The sequence below is a fragment of the Balaenoptera acutorostrata genome, chromosome 1, assembly GCF_949987535.1.
Source record: "Balaenoptera acutorostrata chromosome 1, mBalAcu1.1, whole genome shotgun sequence".
Classification (NCBI taxonomy): Eukaryota; Metazoa; Chordata; class Mammalia; order Artiodactyla; family Balaenopteridae; genus Balaenoptera; species Balaenoptera acutorostrata.
The window spans coordinates 117008775-117034626 of NC_080064.1; the positions used below are offsets into that span (position 1 = coordinate 117008775).

General features: G+C 37.2%; 2 protein-coding genes across 2 annotated transcripts; one reads left to right on the forward strand and one right to left on the reverse strand.

Annotated features, from left to right (window-relative positions):
- Window positions 1-8556: 8556 nt before the first annotated feature.
- On the forward strand, window positions 8557-11753 carry LOC103012563 (mucosal pentraxin-like). The gene is made up of 2 exons (XM_007171803.2): window positions 8557-8620; window positions 11164-11753. Exons 1-2 carry the CDS (start codon window positions 8557-8559, stop codon window positions 11751-11753), a joined length of 654 nt encoding a protein of 217 aa, XP_007171865.1.
- A 1952-nt stretch (window positions 11754-13705) lies between these two features.
- Window positions 13706-24095, reverse strand: LOC102998397 (olfactory receptor 10J1-like). The gene is given in 3 exon segments (XM_028163943.2): window positions 13706-14472; window positions 14475-14631; window positions 24033-24095. Coding segments are annotated over 3 exon segments (987 nt in total).
- Window positions 24096-25852: the final 1757 nt, after the last annotated feature.

Genomic DNA, 25852 nt, shown 5'->3' on the forward strand with positions numbered 1-25852 from the left:
ACTATCAGCCATAAAAGGGGAAATCGACAGCAACACAATCATAGTAGGGGACTTTAACACCCCACTTTCACCAATGGACAGATCATGCAAAATGAAAATAAATAAGGAAACACAAGCTTTAAATGATACATTAAACAAGACGGACTTAATTGATATTTATAGGACATTCCACCCCAAAACAACAGAATACACATTTTTCTCAAGTGCTCATGGAACATTCTCCAGGATAGATCATATCTTGGGTCACAAATCAAGCCTTGGTAAATTTAAGAAAATTGAAATCGTATCAAGTATCTTTTCCGACCACAACGCTATGAGACGAGATATCAATTACAGGAAAACATCTGTAAAAAATACAAACACATGGAGGCTACACAATACATTACTTAATAACGAAGTGATCACTGAAGAAATCCAAGGGGAAATCAAAAAATACCTAGAAACAAATGACAATGGAGATACGACGACCCAAAACCTATGGGACACAGCAAAAGCAGTGCTAAGAGGGAAGTTTATAGCAATACAAGCCTACCTCAAGAAACAGGAAACATCTCGATTAAACAACCTAACCTTGCACCTAAAGCAATTAGAGAAAGAAGAACAAAAAAACCCCAAAGCCAGCAGAAGGAAAGAAATTATAAAGATCAGGTCAGAAATAAATGAAAAAGAAATGAAGGAAACAATAGCAAAAATCAATGAAACTAAAAGCTGGTTCTTTGAGAAGATAAACAAAATTGATAAACCATTAGCCAGACTCATCAAGAGAAAAAGGGAGAAGACTCAAATCAGTAGAATTAGAAATGAAAAAGGAGAAGTAACCACTGACACTGCAGAAATACAAAAGATCATGAGAGATTACTACAAGCAACTCTATGCCAATAAAATGGACAACCTGGAAGAAATGGACAGATTCTTAGAAATGCACAAACTGCCAAGACTGAACCAGGAAGAAATAGAAAATATGAACAGACCAATCACAAGCACTGAAATTGAAACTGTGATTAAAAACCTTCCAACAAACAAAAGCCCAGGACCAGATGGCTTCACAGGTGAATTCTATCAAACATTTAGAGAAGAGCTAACACCTATCCTTCTCAAACTCTTCCAAAATATTGCAGAGGGAGGAACACTCCCAAACTCATTCTACGAGGCCACCATCACCCTGATACCAAAACCAGACAAAGATGTCACAAAGAAAGAAAACTAAAGGCCAATATCACTGATGAACATAGATGCAAAAATCCTCAACAAAATACTAGCAAACAGAATCCAACAGCACATTAAAAGGATCATACACCATGATCAAGTGGGGTTTATCCCAGGAATGCAAGGATTCTTCAATATACACAAATCAATCAATGTGATACACCATATTAACAAATTGAAGGAGAAAAACCATATGATCATCTCAATAGATGCAGAGAAAGCTTTCGACAAAATTCAACACCCATTTATGATAAAAGCCCTGCAGAAAGTAGGCATAGAGGGAACTTTCCTCAACATAATAAAGGCCATATGTGAAAAACCCACAGCCAACATTGTCCTCAATGGTGAAAAACTGAAACCATTTCCACTAAGATCAGGAACAAGACAAGGTTGCCCACTCTCACGACTATTAGTCAAGATAGTTTTGGAAGTGTTAGCCACAGCAATCAGAGAAGAACAAGAAATAAAAGGAATCCAAATCGGAAAAGAAGAAGTAAAGCTGTCACTATTTGCAGGTGACATGATACTATACATAGAGAATCCTAAAGATGCTACCAGAAAACTCCTAGAGCTAATCAATGAATTTGGTAAAGTAGCAGGATACAAAATTAATGCACAGAAATCTCTTGCATTTCTATACACTAATGATGAAAAATCTGAAAGTGAAATTAAGAAAACACTCCCATTTACCATTGCAACAAAAAGAATAAAATATCTAGGACTAAACCTACCTAAGGAGACAAAACACCTGTATGCAGAAAATTATAAGACACTGATGAAAGAAATTAAAGATGATACAAATAGATGGAGAGATATACCATGTTCCTGGATTGGAAGAATCAACATTGTGAAAATGACTCTACTACCCAAAGCAATCTACAGATTCAATGCAATCCCTATCAAATTACCACTGGCATTTTTCACAGAACTAGAACAAAAAATTTCACAATTTGTATGGAAACACAAAAGACCCCGAATAGCCAAAGCAATCTTGAGAATGAAAAATGGAGCTGGGGGAATCAGGCTCCCTGACTTCAGACTATATTACAAAGCTTCAGTAATCAAGACAGTTTGGTACTGGCACAAAAACAGAAATATAGATCAATGGAACAGGATAGAAAGCCCAGAGATAAACCCACACACATATGGTCACCTTATCTTTGATAAAGGAGGCAAGCATATACAGTGGAGAAAAGACAGCCTCTTCAATAAGTGGTGCTGGGAAAATTGGACAGGAACATGTAAAAGTATGAAATTAGAACACTCCCTGACACCATGCACAAAAATAAACTCAAAATGGATTAAAGACCTAAGTGTAAGGGCAGACACTATCAAACTCTTAGAGGAAAACATAGGCAGAACACTCTATGACATACATCACAGCAAGATTCTTTTTGACCCAGCTCCCAGAGAAATGGAAATAAGAACACAAATAAACAAATGGGACCTAATGAAACTTAAAAGCTTTTGCACAGCAAAGGAAACCATAAACAAGACCAAAAGACAACCCTCAGAATGGGAGAAAATATTTGCAAATGAAGCAACTGACAAAGGATTAATCTCCAAGATTTACAAGCAGCTCAATAACAAAAAAACGAACAACCCAATCCAAAAATGGGCAGAAGATCTAAATAGACATTTCTCCAAAGAAGATATACAGATGGTCTACAGACACATGAAAGAATGCTCAACATCATTAATCATTAGAGCAATGCAAATCAAAACTACAATGAGATATCATCTCACACCGGTCAGAATGGCCATCATCAAAAAATCTAGAAACAATAAATGCTGGAGAGGGTGTGGAGGAAAGGGAACACTCTTGCACTGTTGGTGGGAATGTAAATTGATACAGCCACTATGGAGAACAGTATGGAGGTTCCTTAAAAAACTACAAATAGAACTACCATACGACCCAGCAATCCCACTACTGGGCACATACCCTGAGAAAACCATAGGTCAAAAAGAGTCATGTACCAAAATGTTCATTGCAGCTCTATTTACAATAGCCAGGGCATGGAAGCAACCTAAATGTCCATCGACAGATGAATGGATAAAGAAGATGTGGCACATATATACAATGGAATATTACTCAGCCATAAAAAGAAATGAAATGGAGGTATTTGTAATGAGGTGGATGGAGTTAGAGTCTGTCATACAGAGTGAAGTAAGTCAGAAAGAGAAAAACAAATACAGTATGCTAACACATATATACGGCATCTAAGGGGGAAAAAAAAAAAAGGCCATGAAGAACCTAGTGGCAAGACGGGAATAAAGACACAGACCTACTAGAGAATGGACTTGAGGATATGGGGAGGGGGTGGGGTGAGATGTGACAGGGTAAGAGAGTGTCATGGACATATATACACTACCAAATGTAAAATAGATAACTAGTGGGAAGCAGCCACATAGCACAGGGAGATCAGCTCGGTGCTTTGTGACCACCTAGAGGGGTGGGATGGGGAGGGTGGGAGGGAGGGAGATGCAAGAGGGAAGAGAAATGGGAACATATTGTATATGTATAACTGATTCACTTTGTTATAAAGCAGAAGCTAACACACCATTGTAAGGCAATTATACTTCAATAAAGATGTTTAAAAAAAAAAAAAAAAAGAGAGAAGATGAAAATTACCCTACCAACTTCATGACTCACGTTTCCCATATGTTCTATCTCCATATAGAGCTTATTGTATTTTGGAGTTTACAGAAGACTTACAAATATATGTATTTTATTTATATGTGATAGAGGAATTAAAGATCTTATGAGGTATTTTTTTCCCCTAACTTACTTGTTTGGTTCCACCAACTCAATTCCAGGGAAATTTTTTAAAAGGATGATTTATTGAGGGTAATGAACAAAGGTGGTAGAACTCTATATATCCCTTTATCTCTCATACCTGGTGCCTGGACAGTACACCCTCAAAGTCAGAGAAATTTCCACATAGAGTTGAATGTGGCTGATGATAAATAAATACGGTGTTAAATTCTAAGGTTTTCCATTCTGGCTGGTGGGATCAGGCTCTGTTCCCAGCCCTGGTGATTGCTGGGTACTATTACTTTTCTCTTTTTTTTAATTTTTATTGAAGTATAGTTGATTTACAATGTTGTGTTGGTTTCAGGTGTACAGCGGAGTGAATCAGTTTTACATATGCATATGCATGTGTCCACTCTTTTTTTTTTTAGATTCTTTTCTCATGTGGGCCATTGCAGAGTGTTGAGCAGAGTTCCTTTTGCTGTACAGCAGGTTCTTATTGGTTATCTATTTTATATATAGCAGTGTGTATATGTCAATCCCAATCTCCCAATTTATCCCTCCTCCCTTATCTCCTGGTAACCATGAGTTTGCTTTCTACATTTGTGGCTCTATTTCTGTTTTGTAAATAAGTTCATTTGTACTCTTTTTTTTTTAGATTCCACATATAAGCGATATCAAGTGATACTTGTCTTTCTGTGTCTGGCTTACTTCACTCAGTATGATGGTCTCTGGGTCTATCCATGTTGCTGCAAGTGGCATTATTTTGTTCTTTTTGATGGCTGAGTAATATTCCATTGTGTATATGTACCACATCTTCCTTTTTTTTTTTTAACATCTTTATTGGAGTATAATTGCTTTACAGTATTGTGTTAGTTTCTGCTATATAACAAGGTGAATCAGCTATATGTATACATATATCCCAATATCCCCTCCCCCTTGCATCTCCCTCCCACCCTCCTTATTCCACCCCTCTAGGTGGTCACAGAGCACCAAACTGATCTCCCTGTGCTATGCAGCTGCTTCCCACTAGCTATCTATTTTACATTTGGTAGTGTATATAAGTCAATGCTACTCTCTCACTGCTTCCCAGCTTACCCTTCCCCCTCCCTGTGTCTTCAAGTCCATTCTCTACCTCTGTGTCTTTATTCCTGTCCTGCCCCTAAGTTCATCAGAATCATTTTTTTTTTAGATTCCATATATATGTGTTAGCATACAGTATTTGTTTTTCTCTTTCTGACTTAACTTCACTCTATATGACAGACTCTAGGTCCATCCACCTCATTACAAATAACTCAATTTCGTTTCTTTTTATGGCTGAGTAATATTCCATTGTATATATGTGCCACATTTTCTTTAGCCATTCATCTGTTGATGGACATTTAGGTTGCTTCCATATCCTGTCTACTGTAAATAGTGCTGCGATGAACATTGTGGTAAATGACTGTTTTTGAATTATGGTTTCTTCAGGGTATATGCCCAGTAGTGAGATTGCTGGGTCATATGGTAGTTCTATTTTTAGTTTTTTAAGGAACCTCCATACTGTTCCCCATAGTGGCTCTATCAATTTACATTCTCACCAACAGTGCAAGAGGGATCCCTTTTCTCCACACCCTCTCTAGCATTTATTGTTTGTAGATTTTTTGATGATGACCATTCTGACCGGTGTAAGGTAATGATTAATGATGTTAAGCATCTTTTCATGTGTTTGTTGGCAATCTGTATATCTTCTTTGTAGAAATGTCTATTTAGGTCTTCTGCCCATTTTTGGATTGGGTTGTTTGTTTTTTTGATATTGAGCTGCATGAGCTGCTGGTATATTTTGGAGATTAATCCTTTGTCAGTGGCTTCATTTGCAAATATTTTCTCCCATTCTGAGGGTTGTCTTTTCGTCTTGTTTATGAAATACCTGATATTTATCTTTAAAAATAAAAAAAAAATAACAGTTGTGAAAATTTAAATTTATAACAGAGTAAAGTTACAAAATTGTATATCAAATACCATATATACCATATTTTTGCCACACCATATTTGTCATAATTGTTTCCTGTCTTTTTTTTTTAAGGTAATATTTATGGATACAATCAGAAAGTCCCCACATTCTTTCCACTTCCTTACTTCCTCCTTCCTCAGAGGTAACCACACTGAGAATGTGTGTATGTTTCCTTTGCATGTTTATACATATGTAATTATAAACATATGGTATTATTTTAAATTTACATATGTATTTCAAAATTTATCCGTATTGATTGACAAAAAGATCCTAATCTTATAATCTATAGCACATCAAGATGTCTTTAGCACTTAATTAAGTCCTTGTAAGGTAAACACCATTGGCCTTTCATATCTATGGGTTCTATATCCACAGATTTAACCAACTGCTGTTCAGAAATATTTAGAAAATAATTCCAGGAAGTTCCAAAAAGCAAACCTTGAATTTGCCATGCACCAACAACTATTTACATAGAATTTGCATTGCATTAAGTATTATAGGTAATCTAGAGATGGTTTAAAGTATACAGGAGGTTGTGTGTCAATAATATGCAAATACTGTACCATTTTATATAAGGAAATCAAGCATTCATGAATTCTAATATGGGGGGGGATCCCCCATAGATGCTGAGGGAGTACTGTACTTGGAATCTAGCATTAATATTTTTATTTATTTTTTTTGGCTGTGCCACACAACATGTGGGATCTTAGTTCCCCAACCAGAACCCACGTCCCCTGTATTGGAAGGTGGATTCTTAACCACTGGACAACCAGGGAAGTCCCATAATAGTTTTATATTTTTAAATTGTGTGTGTGTGTGTTTAGGCTCTAAACATCAGAAACACAAATCAAAATCATCAAAGAAATTTTTGTATATTTCTGATGTAGCAAAAAGTAGTTAAATTTCAAACTTCATTTTTTTTTCAAACTTCATTTTAATGCATTTAATTTTATCCTCAAATGAAATGTGGGATTGACAAAATGTCAATTTGAATCTGTCCATAAATTGTGTTCTTGCTTTCATAAAGTTAATTCAATAATATGAAGCACATTAAATGTGGATAGGTCAAATTTGTCTTTTTAGATATGTATCATGAATATTATTAAAGGCTTTAATAAAATTAACTTACAATGTAACCTTTAATTGTAATATATTGACCTAAAGTAACATATTTGATGGAAAATAATTTATTTTATATTGTATAAACATATACCATGAAAAATAATTTTAAAAATTCCTTAGGGAATTCTTGATATGTTAATGTGCATATAGTTTAGAATTAAAGGAGAGAGGGAGAAATCAAGATTGATTTAAACCAACCTAAAATTATACAAATCAGACAAAAATTTTAAAATGCTTTAATTCTCATTGTACCATTTCTGACTCATATAATATTACTGTCCAACTAGCTGACTTGCTGTTAATCACCCAGCTAAGACTGAAAGAATCACTAAGCCCAAATCATCAACCCACAGACTCATGAACTAAATAAATGTTTTTTGTTTTAAAAACTGAGTTTTGAGGTGGTTTGTTGCACAGCTTCATTAAGTAGAAATAAACTGCCACAACTAATACAGTGGCTTTTGTTGTCTGCAACCGAGAGCCTTTGATAATTTCCTTTAGTTCTTCTCATCAACCTGGAAACACCCAGATTAGTTCATTCCATAAGTAGTATTAGGGCTTTTATAAATGAATCACAGTGATAAGTGCTGGAGATTAAACTGTGGGAGAAAACATACATGACCCATATGTTCTCAAATTTTAAAATCTTTTAATGTGTAATGAATAATAAAGGAGAAATTGATACAGCAACTTACAAAAAAAATTTTATTAGAGACAGAGAAACACCAGGATAAAATGTTTAGATGTAGTCAGGTTTGTAAATCACAGATTTAGGTCATAACATATCTGGCTTGTTCCCAGTATCTAAGCACTATTCTGTGCCCTCTCAAAATGGGTTCAGTCTATCCACCTTCACAGACACCTTCTTTGAGCTTATTTCCTAGCTGATGTCCAGATTCCAAGTGAAGGGCATCATCTTAACACCCAGCATCTAGAAGCTTCCTTACAGACAACCTGGCAACTTCATCATCAAGACCACAAGAGCTAGATCTCCACTATCTTGAAGTTCACAGCCACCTGAATCAGTAAATGTCAGTTTCTCCACTGTGATACCCCAGCCCCTAAACACAGGGGGGAAATGGTTCCTCCAGCAGCTCCACGAGGATGCCCATCTGACAGAACTAACAACAGACTGCCACAATTTCCTTACATATATTAGGTAATTAAATGTCCCTTTAGGAGGACATAGAGTCTCTTTTTCTTGTGGGGAGACATGAACAGGACAGTTCAGCAGGAAATAGAACACTTAAAAAAGAAAGGAAAGACCCTACAACTGAAGCAATAGACCAGAAAGTAAACAAATCTGTTTCCAAATCCTTTCCTGGTTCAGTTAATATTTACCATTTATAGCTTTGCCTTCTGTTGCTGGAACAAAGGCTGTGCCTCTAAAAGCACAATATAAGAAGTCAGACAGTGAGCATCTCTCCATTGGTAGGACCACTGCTGTTCCTCCCACTACTCCTGAAGATCCAAGGAGCACAGGATGGAGAAGCTTCTTCTGGGTGTCCTGCTTCTCACCTTTCTCTCAGAGGGTATGACACAGAAAGGTAGGTCCTGAGCCTTGCTGGGATAAAGTTTTCTCCAAGTCCCAGGGGAACTGGAGTACAGCACATTTTGTTACTACTGGGGTTGCTGTTTGAGGAAGATGTGAATGAAGGATGTTATAAGTTATCTATTGCAGTATTACAAATCACCTTAAAATTTAGCAGCTTAAAACAACAAACATTTATTATCTCATACTTTCTGTGGGTCAGGAATCAGGGAACAGCTCGGCAGGATGATTCTGACTCAAGGTCTCTCATAAGTTTGCAGTCAGTCAACCAGAGCTGTCCTCTCATCTGAAGGCTCGACTTGGGGAGGATCTGCTTCCAAGCTCATTCACATGGTTATCATCAGGATTCAGCTCTTACAGGCTGTTGGGTTGAGGGCCTCTGTTCTTCACAGGCTGTTGGCTGGAGGCTTCCCTTAGTTCCTTGCCATATGGACCTTTCTATCAAGCAGCCTATGACATGGCAGCTGGCTTCTCCAACAGTGAGTGATCTAACAGAGAGAAAGGGCCCAGCCCAAAAGCACAGTCTTTCTTAAAAAACTAAAAATAGAACTACCATATGATCTAGCAATCCCATTCCTGGATATATCCAGAGAAAACTATAATTTGAAAAGATACATGTACCCCAGTGTTCATTGTAGCACTGTTTACAATAACCAAGACATGGAAGCAGCCTAAATGTCCATTGACAGATGAATGGATAAAGATGATGTGGTATGTATATACAATGGAATATTACTCAACCATTAAAAATAATGAAATAATACCATTTGCAGCAACATGGATGGACCTTTCTCAAAGACAAATATATGATAACATTTATATGTGGAAACTAAAAAAAAATGGATACAAATGAACTTATTCACAAAACAGAAGCAGACTCACAGACATAGAAAAACAACCTTACAGCTACTAAAGGGGAAACACTGGTGGGAGGGATAAATTAGGAGTTTGGGATTAACATGTACACACTACTATATATAAAATGGATAACCAACAAGGACCTACTGCATAGCACAGGGAAATCTATTCAATACTGTGTTATAACCTATATGGGAAAAGAATCTGAAAAAGAATGGATATATGTATATGTATAACTGAATCACTTAGCTGTACACCTGAAACCAACACAACATTGTAAATCAACTATACTCCAATATAAAATAAAAACTAAATTAAATTTTTTTTTAAAAAGAAATAAAACTTGGAAGCAACTAAAAAAAAAAAAAAAAAGCACAGTCTTTTCAAAACCTCATCTTCTGTCATTTACCTCAGTTCTGCTGTATTCTATTCATTAGCAGCAAGTTAGCCTACAATCAAGGAGAGGAGAATTATTTCAGACATATTCTTAAAACCACTACAGATGCTGATGAGTAAGGACATGCCTGGCAGAAGGAAGCCCCAGGGCTAGAGAAAGGACAGCTGGCTTTGTTTACTACTTGGGAACACCATTACCTCTCACCTGAGAGAACAAGAAGGGATGTGCAACTTTTATTAGAAAAAGAGGTTATTACAGTTATTAGGGTGTTCATTCTCTGATCCTTCTCAATCCTTTAGTCTGGGTCACGTGAGAGGAAATATGAAATTTTAGAAGAATCTTGAACTTTAAGTAGAGAACCGGTTTCTCCCAAACTAACTGAATTGCCTTTGTGAAGTTGCTGAACTCTGACCCTCAGTTTCTTTGTCTATGAAATGGGTATAAGGATGACATCACACTAAAGGGAAAAATTTACTTTGTGATGCATAAGTGCTACAAAGAAGTTAGGTTTTATTAGCAGTAAAAAAGCTTTAATGTCCTGGCACTCTTTTTTTCTCCCTTTCTATTGTACCTAATAAACCCAACCCCAGCTTCTCAAGTTCCAGACACCCACTTTTCTATCATATCACTATCAGTTATAAGTTATTCAAAACACCACTCTCTGGCTAACCACGCTATTTTGCTTCAGGTTTGTATACTGACAAGGTCACAAACCACACATACGGTGATATTTAGATCACTGACATCTCAGAATATGATCAGCAATGGGAGAATATGGGGTGCTACATACTTTAACCATTATACTCCATGAGTCATCTGTGTTTCATTTTCTTTTTTTTTTTTTTTTTTTTTCATTTTTTTCTCTTTGGCTGCACCACGCAGCATGTGGGATCTTAGTTTCCCAACTGCAGATGGAACCCATGCCCCCTACACTGGAAGCGCAGAGTCTTTACCACTGGACTGCCAGGGAAGTACCCTGTGTTTCATTTTCTACACTGGTGTTTGCTGCTCTACCCAGATGAAACCTACAAAGAAGATGAGAGTGGGAGTTGATATAGGACATCTTTAATTCCTCTTTCTATCAGGACAACTGTAGCAAAACCTGCCTTTTAACACTAACATTTTGCTTATACTATCACTGAGATAATGCACTTACAAGCACCTTGTAAACACTGTATATACTCTATCAGGAAGCTGCCCATGATCCATAGTGAGAGCAAATCAAACAAAAGAATTGATAGAATTTTTGCCACATTGTTTTTTTTTTTTTTTTTCCTCCACAGATTTGAGAGGGAAGGTGTTTATTTTCCCTAAAGAATCAAACAAAGCCCATGTGTCCCTGATCCCCAGGGTGAAGAAGCCGCTGAAAAGTTTCACTCTGTGCCTGAAAGCCTCCACAGACCTCACCCACTCTTACAGCCTCTTCTCCTACAGCACTAGGTCTACAGACAATGAGCTGCTTCTCTTTGTCAACAAAGTAGGAGAGTACAAGCTGTACATTGGGAACACCGGGGTCACTTTCAAGGTCTCCCTGTCCCCTTATGCCTCAATCCATCTTTGTGTCAGCTGGAAGTCTGCTTCTGGGATTGCTGAACTCCGGGTGAATGGGAAGCCCGTGGGGAGGAAGCGTTTGAGGAAAGGGTACTCTTTGGGAGCAGAGGCAAGCATCATCCTGGGACACGAGCAGCATTCCTTTGGGGGACGTTTTGATGCAAAACAATCCTTTGTTGGGAAGATCTGGGATGTGTCCTTGTGGGATCATGTGGTCCCCTTAAAGAATATGTGCTCCTCCTGTTACAATGGCAACATCTTGAATTGGCGGGCCCTGACTTATAAAGCTAGCGGCTATGTGGTGGTGAAGCCCAAGTTGTAGGTGTAAGCCTCACTCCCTTCAGACATGATTTGTGTTTAATAATAGTCACTCACACATTCTCTTTGAAATTAAATACATTGATTTCCATTTTTCTGGCTCCATTAAGATGGTGTAAACTACATTAAAGACACAAGGGCTAGGTAGACCTTTAATATACATTCTTTGTTGTTGCATACATTACATAATTTTCTGCAGCATCAAACTATAGGAACTCAGGGGAACACACTGCTTTCAGTATGGCTGTCAATCTTCTAGAGCTCTGTATAGCTGTGGGATGCCCCATGGGGGTCCTGAGTGCAAAAATGTTCATCAATCTATAAAAATGATGTGACTGCTGAGAGAGGCCTTTCAAGAATGGGCTACTATCATGAGCAGGACCCCCAAATAGAAAATCTCCAATGGGGCTTTCTCAGAAAGCAAGGTTGTGACTGTTACCCTTGAACCTAACCCGGAAAGGATTCAGAAGTGTTCTCAGGGAACCCAGATAAAGGCAAAGATTAACTGCCTTGGAGGCTCTTCTTCACATTCACTCTCTTGGAGGTAGCTCCTCTAGGGAGGCAAAGCTTATATTCCTGCAGGTAATTCTCCATAAGCATGAAGATTTCCCTTCTTGACCCTGGTACCATTAGGGAGTCCCAAGTCCTTTGTTTGACAGGCAATTTCAATGCATCCTCAGTGGGGACACTTGGACTGTCCTCAAGCAGAAGAAGGATAGTGGGTGGGAGAAATGGACTACTTTCTTTTTTTCTTTTAACGTCAGCCCTTTATGGACTGGAAGACATTTGGCAAGTTCTGCCTCTTTTGAATGCCAGGACAAATCATCCTAAAGCCTTAAACTTTTCTCACAAATCAATACAATTTTCCCCTTCAGAAGACAATAACAGTAAGAATTGGGAGACTCCCAGACTCTTGTTTAGGCAAGTGTTTAAACTCAGAGTTTGAGGTACCCAACGGTTAACAGAAAATGAGTTCATCAATGTAAATAGAAATGAAGAGGGCAAAGGCAAGACACAGGCATCACCTCAGGCTCCGCATAGAGATGAATGAAAATCACAGGCTAATTTCCAGATCTGAGACAGTCAGAGTTAGTTGGGAGGTGGTATTAATAAATTTAATTCCTTTTCTTTTTTTTTTTTTTTTTTTTGGCTGGGCCATGCAGCTTGTGGGATCTTGGTTCCCTGGCCAGGGTTCAAACACAGCCCACCGGCAGTGGAATTGTGGAGTCCTAACCACTGGACCAGGAAATTTCCTTAATAAATTTAATTTCAAAACAGATCTTCAGAAAGCCAGCCCTACACTTGTGAATACATTATGGCATATGCATTACTCCCAGAGAAAGCATGTATAACTGCAGTGAAATTCAGTTGCTGGGTGTGACAAGTTACTTACTAACATGTAAATATACAAAACTCACCAAGGAAACAGTCCTAATGTGAGCTTCAGCAAAATTGAGAAAAAAAAAAAATTTCATGGGTCTCCAAGGCAGGTGAGAATGTTTTAATCTGGTAATATTTCTTCTGAAATGTCAGAGTCTGTTACTCTTGTCATTGCCCAAAGGAGAAAGTGATAAGTCAGAAAGGTGGTTTTGACTGTGCTTTCCACAAATCTTGCCCACCGACCATGCTATCTCTGAAGTTTTAGAGCTCAATATCTACCTGACATTTAGGTTGATCTTTCAACCCATCACCTCAAACAGGCGTTATGCAGCCCACTTTTCTGGCATTAACAAAGTGGAAACAATCAGTCACCCTCTTGCTTATTATTTATTCCCTACCGACTTTCCACTTTGTGAGGAGCATCTGACCATGTGCCTGGTGGTAAACCCCCAAATGAATAGAGGGTATGGGAGAATGATGGTAAAAACAGAATTCAAGTCAGGGAAACTCAGTTCTTTAATGCAGGCTTACCACCAAATTGTGCAACTATCTCTGAGTAGAGGAAGAATGATAGGATCAATTTTTCTTGTGATTACAAAAATACCCACAGTATGATAGGGTATATATCAAGCTACCAAAGATCCTAGGCAAGAGGTTTTTGCCAACAGCACGGTGAAGGGCATCCTTGACCTCTTTGTTCCTTAGAGTATACACCACAGGATTAAGGACAGGAGTAAAAACGGTGTAAGTCATTGAAATCAGCTGGTCCTGATCCCTCATGATCTCTGACTTGGGCTTGGGGTAGGGAGTGGAGGCACAGCCCTGGTGGAGAATGACCACAGTGAGGTGGGAGGTGCAGATAGTAAAAGCCTTCTTCCGGCCCTCAGCAGAGGTGATCTTGCGGATGGTAGAGATGATGAGGACATAGGAGATGAAGACCAAAACCATGAGCACCACAATAATGAGTGAGCTGACAAGGAAATTAATTATGTCACGTATAGTGGTGTCAGCACAGGAGAGTTTCATAACTGGGCGGATGTAACAAAAATAATGGGCCATCTCTCTGTCACAAAAGGGCAGCCTGAACACAGAGGAAGTGTGAATTGTGGCCACAAGTAGCCCAATGCTGCAGGGCCCCCATACCAGCTGGGCACATGCCCTCTTGTTCATGATGACTGTGTACCTCAAGGGGTTGCAGATGGCCACATAGCGGTCATATCCCATTGCTGTGAGTAGAAAGCACTTGTTGATGGCCAAAGTGATAAAAAAGAACATCTGGGTGGCACAGCCAGCCAAGGAGATGTGTTGGCTCAGGCTTACAAGGCTGGAGAACATCTGAGTACAATGACCAATGTGTACGAGGTCTCTGAAGTGGAAAGCATAGTAAGAAAAAAGTACATGGGTGTGTGAAGGTGGCGATCAATACTGATAATTGTCACAATGATGGCATTGCCAGCCAAGGTTAAAAGGTATAAGGTAAGAAATACCACAAATAGGATGAGCTGTGTTCATGAAAGCTGGTAAAACCCTAGAAAATAAATTCACCCACCACTGCATGGTTCTCAGTCTTCATTGATAAATTCCATGTCCAAAAGCTGGAGACTTAGGCCAAGCAGTCAGAACACATCAGTGTGCAGTGTTTTGAGCAGGGGAATTCTAGGAGAAGGAAATGATAAGGATCTGCTCCAGATGGATGTCCGGTTAATGAGGACTATTGTTCACCTATCAGTAAAAGATAGAAAAACACAATCAAGAGAAGCAAGAAAAAATACAATCCTGCAGGCTGTGGAACAAAAACCACATTCACAGAAAGATAGACAAGATGAAAAAGCAGAGGGCTATGTACCAGATGAAGGAACAAGGCAAAACTGCAGAAAAACAACTAAATGAAGTGGAGATAGGCAAGCTTCCAGAAAAAGAATTCAGAATAATGATAGTGAAGATGATCCAGGACCTCAGAAAAAGAATGGAGGCAAAGAACGAGAAGATGCAAGAAATGATTAACAAAGACCTAGAAGAATTAAAGAACAAACAAACAGAGATGAACAATACAATAACTGAAATGAAAAATACACTACAAGGAAGCAATAGCAGAATAACCAAGGCAGAAGAACAGATAAGTGAGTTGGAAGACCGAATGGTGGAATTCACTGCCACGGAAGAGAATAAAGAAAAAAGAATGAAAAGAAATGAAGACAGCCTAAGAGACCTCTGGGACAACATTAAATGCAACAACATTCTCATTATAGGGGTCCCAGAAGGAGAAGAGAGAGAGAAAGGACCAGAGAAAATATTTGAAGAGATTATAGTCAAAAACTTCCCTAACATGGGAAAGGAAATAGCCACACAAATCCAGGAAACACAGAGTCCCAGGCAGGATAACCCCAAGGAGAAACACACAGAGACACATAGCAATCAAATTGACAAAAATTAAAGACAAACAAAAATTATTGAAAGCAACAAAGGAAAAATGACAAATAACATACAAGGGAACTCCCATAAGGTTAACAGCTGATTTCTCAGTAGAAATTCTACAAGCCAGAAGGGAGTGGCATGACATATTTAAAGTGATGAAAGGGAAGAACCTACAACCAAGATTACTCTACCTAGCAAGGGTCTCATTCAGATTCGATGGGGAAATCAAAAGCTTTACAGACAAACAAAAGCTATGAGAATTCAGCACCACCAAACCAGCTCTACAACAAATGCTAAAGGAACTTCTCTAAGTGGGAAACACAAGAGAAGAAAACGACCTACAAAAACAAACCCAAAACGATTAAGAAAATGGTAATGGGAACATACATATCGATAATTACCTTAAATGTGAATGGATTAAATGCTCCAACCAAAAGACACAGGCTCGCTGAAAGGATACAAAAACAAGACCCATATATATGCTGTCTACAAGAGACCCACTTCAGACCTAGGGACATATACAGACTGAAAGTGAGGGGATGGAAAAAGATATTCCATGCAAATGGAAATCAAAAGAAAGCTGGAGTAGCAATACTCATATCAGATAAAATAGACTTTAAAATAAAGAATGTTACAAGAGACAAGGAAGGACACTACATAATGATCAAGGGATCAATCCAAGCAGAAGATATAACAATTATAAATATATATGCACCCAACATAGGAGCACCTCAATACATAACGCAAATGCTAACAGCTGTAAAAGAGGAAATCGATAGTAACACAATAATAGTGGGGGACGTTAACACCTCACCTACAGCAATGGACAGATCACCCAAAGAGAAAATTAATAAGGAAACAGAAGCTTTAAATGACACAATAGACCAGATAGATTTAATTGATATTGATAGGACATTCCATCCAAAAACAGCAGATTACACTTTCTTCTCAAGCGCTCATGGAACATTCTTCAGGATAGATCACATCTTGGGTCACAAATCAAGCCTCAGTAAATTTAAGAAAACTGAAATCATATCAAGCATCTTTTCTGACCACAACACTATGGGATTAGAAATCAATTAAAGGGAAAAAAAGTAAAAAACACAAACACATGGAGGCTAAACAATACATTACTAAATAACCAAGAGATCGCTGAAGAAATCAAAAAATACCTAGAGACAAATGACAACAAAAAGACGACAATCCAAAACCTATGGGATGCAGCAAAAGCAGTTCTAAGAGGGAAGTTTATAGCAATACAAGCCTACCTCAAGAAAGAAGAAAAAATCTCAAATAAATAATCTAACCTTACACCTAAAGGAACTAGAGAAAGAAGAACAAACAAAACCCAAAGTTAGCAGAGGGAAAGGAATCATAAAGATCAGAGCAGAAATAAATAGAAACAAAGAAAACAATAGCAAAGATCAATAGAACTAAAAGCTGGTTCTTTGAGAAGGTAGAGAAAATTGATAAACCATTAGCCAGATTCATCAAGAAAAAGACGGAGAGGACTAAAATCAATAAAATTAGAAATGAAAAAGGAGAAGTTACAACAGACAACACAGAAATACAAAGCATCCTAAGAGACTACTACAAGCAACTCTATGCAAATAAAATGGACAGCCTGGAAGAAATGAACAAGTTCTTAGAAAGGTATAACCTTCCAAGACTGAACCAGGAAGAAATAGAAATCATGAAGAGACCAATCACAAGTAATGAAAGTGAAACTGTGATTTAAAATCTTCCAACAAAAGTCCAGGACCAGATGGCTTCACAGGTGAATTCTATCAAACATTTAGAGAAGAGCTAACACACATCCTCCTCAAACTCTTCCAAAAAATTGCAGAGGAAGGAACACTCCCAAACTCATTCTATGAGGCTAACATCACCCTGATACCAAGACCAGACAAAGGTACTACAAAAAAGAAAATTACAGACCCATATCACTGATGAATATAGATGCAAAAATCCTCAACAAAATAGAAGCAAACAGAATCCAACAACACATTGAAAAGATCATACACCATGATCAAGTGGGATATATCCCAGGGATGCAAGGATTCTTCAATATATGCAAATCAATCAATGTGATACACCATATTAACAAACTGAAGAATAAAAACCATGTGATCATTTCAATGGATGAAGAAAAAGTTTTCAACAAAATTCAACATCAATTTATGATAAAAACTCTCCAGAAAGTGGGCATAGAGGGAACCTACCTCAACATAATAAAGGCTATATATGATAAACCCACAGCAAACATCATTTCAATGGTGAAAAACTGAAAGCATTTCCTCTAAAATCAGGAACAAGACAAGGATGTCCACTCTCACCACTATTATTCAACATAGTTTTGGAAGTCCTAGCCACGGCAATCAGAGAAGAAAAAGAAATAAAAATAATACAAATTGGAAAAGAAGTAAAATTGTCACTGTTTGCAGATAACATGATACTATACATAGAGAATCCTAAAGATGCCACTAGAAAACTACTAGAGCTAACCAATGAATTTGGTAAAGTTGCAGGATACAAAATTAATGTACAGAAATCTCTTACATTCCTATACACTAATGATGAAAAATCTGAAAGAGAAATTAAGGAAATACTCCTGTTTACCATTGTAACAAAAAGAATAAAATACCTAGGATTAAACCTAACTAAGGAGACAAAAGACCTGTAGGCAGAAAACTTTACGACAATGATGAAAGAAATTAAAGATGATACCAACAGATGGAGAGATATACCATGTTCTTGGATTGGAAGAATCAATATTGTGAAAATGACTATACTACCCAAAGCAATCTACAGATTCAACGCAATCCCTATCAAATTTCTAATGGCATTTTTTACAGAGCTAGATCAAAAAATCTTCAAATATGTATGGAGACACAAAAGACCCCCAATAGCCAAAGCAGTCTTGAGGTAAAAAATGGAGCTGGGGAAATCATACTACCTGACTTCAGACAATACTACAAAGCTACAGTAATCAAGACAGTATGGTACTGTCACAAAAACAGAAATATAGATCAATGAAACAGGATAGAAAGCCCAGATATAAATTCACGCACCTATGGTCACCTAATCTATGACAAAGGAGGCAAGAATATACAATGGAGAAAAGACAGCCTCTTCAATAAGTGGTGCTGGGAAAACTGGACAGCTACATGTAAAAGAATGAAATTAGAACACTCCTTAACACCATACACAAAATTAAACTCAAAATGGATTAGAGACCTAAATGTGAGATGAGACACTATAAAACTCTTAGAGGAAAACATAGGAAGAACACTCTTTGACATAAATCACAGCAAGATCTTCTTTGATCCACCTCCTAGAGTAATGGAAATAAAAACAAAAATAAACATATGGGACCTAATGAAACTTAAAAGGTTTTGCCAAGCAAAGGAAACTACAAACAAGATGAAAAGACAACCCTCAGAATGGGAGAAAATATTTGCAAACGAATCAACGGACAAAGGATTAATCTCCAAAATATATAAACAGCTCATGCAGCTCAATATTAAAAAAAAGAAACAACCCAATCCAAAAATGGGCAGAAGACCTAAATAGACATTTCTCCAAAGAAGACATACAGATGGTCAAGAAGCACATGAAAAGCTGCTCAACATCACTAATTATTAGAGAAATGCAAGTCAAAACCACAATGGGGTATCAACTCACACCAGTTTGAATGGGCATCATCAGAAAATCTACAAACAACAAATGCTGCAGAGGGTGTGGAGAAAAGCGAATCCTCTTGCACTGTTGGTGGGAATGTAAATTGATACAGCTATTATGGAGAATAGTATGGAGGTTCCTTAAAAAACTAAAAATAGAACTACCATATAACCCAGCAATCCCACTACTGGGCATATACCCAGAAAAAAACATAATTCAAAAAGACACATGCACCCCAATGTTCATTGCAGCACTATTTACCATAGCCAGGTCATGGAAGCAACCTAAATGCCCATTGACAGACGAATTGATAAAGATGTGGTACATATATACAATGGAATATTACTCAGCTACAGAAAGGAATGAAATTGAGTCATTTGTAGAGACGTGGATGGATCTAGAGACTGCCATATAGAGTGAAGTAAGTCAGAAAGAGAAAAACAAATATCATATATTAACGCATATATGTGGAACCTAGAAAAATGGTACAGATGAACTGGTTTGCAGGGCAGAAATTGAGACATGGATGTACAGAACAAACGTATGGACACCAAATGGTGGAAAGTGGTGTTGTGGGGTGGTGGTGTGATGAATTGGGAGATTGGGATTGACATATATACACTAATATGTATAAAATGGATAACTAATAAGAACCTGCTGTATAAAATAATAAAATTCAAAAATTCAAAAAAAAAAAAGAAAAACACAATCAGGAAACAATTTCATGTATGGGGATTTATACAAAAGAATGAATAGGGATGGGATAAGATAGAAGGAAGGAAGGCTATGTCAAGTGTGGAAAAAGTTTTCTGGTGTTTTAGGACATTGGTGTTGGGGAAAACTGAGGCTAAAGAAATAGGAAATCCATAGTTAAATTTGGAAAGAATTTTCTCATGGATTACAGTTTCAGATTTTTTTACCTAAAACCAATTTTCCAACTATGCCCACAACTCTTCTACTTTTCTTTAAGGCACAGTTTTATCATCTTCTCAGACATCTTCCCTGCTAAATTGCCAAACAAGACAATGCTCTCTGCTCCAACAAGACATAAGTTTTTGCTTTCTCTCTGTTCCACTTGTTTGCACCATTCATGAACGCTTTTCACAAATCATTGAATAGCTTCCAATTTGACTGCCCCTGTCTCCCACACACATGCACATTATTTTTTAACAAGCCACATTCCTCTATTTTTTTTTCAGTACTTACCTCAAGTCTCCTCTTGCCCAGAAAATCTCAGGACTAAATACAACCGATCAATCCAAGCTCTCTCTAGTGTAGTTCAATTGCGTAGTGCCGCACCATAACTGTTCTCATGGACAGTGTGTATTTCTGTGTGTTTTCTACCTTGTGCTTAGATTTGGATTTTCACAGGTAGTTTGACTCACTACTAGACTCTGAACACTCTTCTCTGATTCTTTCAGAATTATAAACAGGTATCTTTGGGGAAACCAGTTTGCACATCTCTCTCTATTCCCTACTGGGGAGTTACTGAAGATCAGAAAGTTCTCATTAATAAAAAAAGTTTAATAATAATAACAACAACAACAATAATAGCCCTTTATGGCACTTTTTAGTTTATAAAGAGTTTTTATCTATATTATGTAACAGCATAACTATCCCATATGTTAGGTAAGAATTATCTCCATTTTGCAGATGGGGAACCTAAAGACACCTAGGATTAGGTGATTTGTCCAAAATTATTAAGTCCTTGATCCACTTTTTAAATTTTAAAGCCAGTGTAATTTGTTCTGCACCACAACTGCCTGAGAAGCATTATGACTACAAAGCTGATGAGGAAGAATAAACATTTTTTGTTTTGCTTTGCTTTTATTAAAAAGAATTAATGCATTTTCCTCATTCTGGGTATGAGATTATATTAGGAAAAACTTGGAAAAACTAAAAGACATTGTGAAAACTGGAAAAATTTGGACCTGTCTAAATAAGTATATGAAATATTAGCATATTAGTGACAATGCATGTCCATTTTCCTTGGCTTGATATTTCCACTTCCAAGTATTTATTTTAAGGAAATAATCAGAGATATGTATCAGGATATATATATAAGACATTTTTATGATATTATTTATAATAATGAATTCCAAAAATAATGTAAATGGATACAGGAATGATTAAATAAATTATATCCATCTGCTGGCAACTATGCAGCCATTATATGTCTAAAAGGGCTGATATAGATAAATACATTAGATAGATAATACATAGATAGATAAATAGATCATAATTTGGTAAAAATAAAGAAAAGGAAAAAAGGAATTAACAAAGAAACACATTCAATGGCACACATGCCTTTGAAAAAGCCTGGAAGTAAATATACCAAAATGCTAAAAATATTTTTTTCTGGGTAATGAATTATCTTAAATTAATTTTCTTTTTATGCTTTCTATATATTCAAGATTTTCTTCTGAATTATTCTCTTCTAAACACAAAAACAAAACTGTTAAATTCTTTTCCAAAATGGAACTTTCTAATGAGGCTGCAGAGGATTGAGGAGAAAAGGTGAAAGTAATGGGTTAATTTACCTTGGAGAAGAAAAAGTTGACAATATAATGTGCAACTAACTTAAAGTCTCTGAACAAGCATTTTATAGAAATTTGAGTACCCAAGGGCCAGATTCAGAGGAAATTATCTTCAGTTTTTAAAGAAAGATGTTAGTTGGTAAAAAGAAAAACTTTCTGAAGAGTGGCTGGAAATAGAATGTGGCTAGTGAGGCCTCACCTTGGGTGCAGGATTTAAGGGAGAACCAAAAACAACCCAAAAAAACAAAAACAAAAAAACTCAGTAATCAAGATGAATTAGATTTAATGCAGTATTAAAAAAAAATGAACGCAACAATCCAAGATGAACAAAATATTAAAATTTTAAATAAAGACAGAACCATTTCTGACTATTACTATATTGGGATGCAAGTAGCTGAAGGAGGGCAGATGTTGCAAAGCAGAAAAATATAAAATATTTTCAAAATATAGAGAAAATGTAGAGCAAAATATGTGTTCCTTTCCCTCTGAGATGTGGTGATTGACTAATCTTTAACCGCTTCTGTTTAACTGAGATTCATGATGTATTACTGAACAAGACAAAATTCAAAGCTTATGTAACTGGAAAAATCAATCCTACCTATATGAAGGGGAATAAAAAAAAAAAAAAAAGCTAGGCTATAGAAGAGAAAAGATTGAATAGAGCTTATGCATTCCTGCAATTCCATCTCCTCCCCCGTCACTCCCTCAGGAAAACGGGGACTCCTTAAGATGGCAAAGAACTGATAAGTGGTAACGCTAGGATGGTAAGAGCATGATAACTGACACAAAATGGCAGCCTCCTTGTGTGGAATTCACGTCAGTGAAAAAAAGCAACACTTTACACCACTTTCTGCACTTTCTGTTTCCTTGGATTCTGGATCTTTAGCCAAAAATATCTCTCCATGCTAAAAAAAGTAAAAGTGTTTCCTTCTAGAGGCATCATTTTCTGCTTAGACCTGACAACCAGTCCTAGGCAAGGGGTTAATCTTATTCGTTTCATTATCCAAGCCTTTGCTTCCAATTGGAAGAAAGGTGGAAAAAATTCATGTTTGTGGTAGCTTTACATCCTTTAAGTGTAACTGAATCATAGGACCTTAGATTTAGGAGGTAATTTTAAAAGCACAGCACTCCTCAAAAATAGTCCCTAAACTCTGCTTCAGTGCTTCCAATGATTGGAATTTCATTATCTTACAAGTTAGCATTCCCTTGTTTTTTTTAAAAGAAACTAAGTTTACTTAAAAAAATAAAACTAGGGCTTCCCTGGTGGCGCAGTGGTTGAGAGTCTGCCTGCCAATGCAGGGGACACGGGTTCGAGCCCTGGTCTGGGAGGATCCCACATGCCGCGGAGCGACTAGGCCCGTGAGCCACAACTACTGAGCCTGCGCGTCTGGAGCCTGTGCTCCGCAAAAAGAGAGGCCGCGATAGTGAGAGGCCCGCACATCGCGATGAAGAGTGGCCCCCGCTTTCCACAACCAGAGAAAGCCCACGCACAGAAACGAAGACCCAACACAGCCAAAAATAATAAAATAATAAATAAATAATAAATAAATTTAAAAAATAAAACTAGGCTTTTCATATTATAAAAATGCTTCAGGGGGGAAAAAAAGCCATCTGTATAGAAGGGTATAACTGGAAAAGTTAGTTTTCTCTTTCTGTACTTTGCATTCTCTGGTCCAGAGGTAAACATGATTTATGTTTGTTTGTTTGTTTTGTTTATTTCTGTCTAGAAAATTTCTTTGTACAATTATGTATATTTCTGTATCATTTCAACTTTACACAAATGGAATTAGACTGCACATACCAATTTACAACTAGCTTTTTTCTGTTAATATTATATCTTGAATACTTTCCATAATGGTACTGTAAATCTGTCTCTTTTCATTTCTAATGGTGCATACTATCTCATTACATAGATCCATATATGATCATCAATTCTTTTTTTGAGTGGCCCTAATTTTTAGAAAATGTTACTTCCTATTGACTCAATTTCTCTCTCCCTGCAACTTGCCATATCCCCACATTATCCCACCTTCTATTTCCTTTTCAACCTGATAATAATTAAAATATTTCGAGATCATTATAATGTCTCAGCTAAATTTCATGTCCTTGAATCCATTACCACAGCAAGATGAGCATGAAAAAATGTAATATTAATGAACAAGAGAATCAATATAACCAAAAAATACTGCAAACCATAGAGGGAAAACAGTAATGTCTTGGAAAATACCATAGCATTCCATTTTCATTTAGTTCTGCCAACAGCCACTCACCGTGCCTGACCTTAGCAATAAGAAGGAGGAGCCACTTTCCAGATAGTGATCTTTAAAAGACATTGAAGGCTGACTCTATTCAGAGGAAGCAGGTGAAAACACCATGTATTCAAGAGGCATTTAAAAGGAAAGCTAAAACCCACAAATCAAGAAAAACTCAGCTCTTCTAGTATCAAAGAGAACCTCAAATTATCGCTATATTCCTTAGGCTGGGGGCATTTGTTCCTTTGGCTTGGGAAGTGGCCCAGGAAAAAAAATGCAGTCTGTTAAACTCCAAATTTCAGGAGCTTTGGATATTTATTTTCCCCAAGAGGAGCAAATCCCTGTGCCCCAAGTCTCCTGGGACCATCTGTTTCAAAATCCCTCCAGGGTACTTAGAAGGTAAGGATAAGAGAACCCTAGAGCTTATCTCAAGGACTTTGTTAGGAACTTGGGTAGTAGATGAGAGAGATGCTTTCATTTGCTTACTCACTTTGGGGGATTTTGGAGGTTTCACAAACTAGTACTGCATTGAGTTTTAGCCAACCATAAATATACTGGATAAGTTTACAAAGAGAAGACCCTAAATTTTGTTTTTTCAGGATTAGAGAGCAGTCAACTTCCTGAAAGTTATTCAAATAAGATCAGAGCAAGCAGAGTGTTTATAGGAGCCAGGGCTTCTCTTGTCCAGTTTCAGCCTACAGCCTATTTCCTTATGTCTCACTGACATACATCTCAGCCTAATTCTCCCATTTAGAGAGGTCCATCTCCCGTGTTTGGAAAGGACGGAAGATACTTTCAGACCCATCCCTCGTGCTCCCTTTGGTTCATTCTCAGCTTATTCTGGAGAGAGTATGAAACAGCAGTAGCTTTCCACTCCAGTAAGCTGAGTTTCTGGCTCAGCACGACCTCTCCATCAAGATGGTCTCTGTACCCTTGGGAGATGTTTGAGAAACCATTTTAGCTCTACCATGTAAATGGGAATGGCCATAAGGATATTGAACTTTGACTAATAATTTTCTTTCTAAAATTATTCTATTTTCCCTCTGATTAAAAAAAGTAATATATGTTCATTATAGAAAAAACAGGAAAGGAAAAATAAGACACCAATCACTTCTGATCTCCAACTTAGAAATATCAACACTATAAACATTTTGATGACTGGTTTTCTGATCATTTTTCTATGCATTCATATCTGTTTACACACACACACTTATGTTTATGGCAAAAATGGGATGGTTTTTATTTTTGTAGCACTTTCTCCTTTTTAGCAACATGAGGGTATGTTAAACTTCTTCATATCCAGTCTGTTTTTTCTCTTAGCAATATATTGTGAACCTTTCCCATACCAAAAAAAATTTTCTACATTATTCTTCTTAAATAGCTATCTTGCCTTCTATCATAGAAGTGCTCCATATTATAGTATGGTTTCAAGATTCACATGATCGTTGTGCTTTACATGTGGTTGGTAAATCTTTAAAGTTTTTTTAGACTAGATCAGAGTTTCTCAACAGCAGCACTGTTGACATTTTGGGCCTAACAATTCTTTGTCGTGTGTGTGGAAGGTGAGAGGGGAGTGAAGAGGGAGATTGCTGCATGTGTTACAAGATGTTTAGCAGCACCCCTGACCTCTAACTACTAGGTGCTAGTAGCATCATTTCCTCTCCCCCCACTACATTAGAGAAAACCAAAAATGTCTCTAAATATTGCCAAATATCCCCCAGGGGCAAAATCATCCTCATTTGAGCATCTTTGGTCTAGAGCATTCTGCTGTTCTCCCCACCCGCACCCACCCGTCTTTGTTTTTTCATTTCATTGATATGTTTAAAAACCAGGTCAAA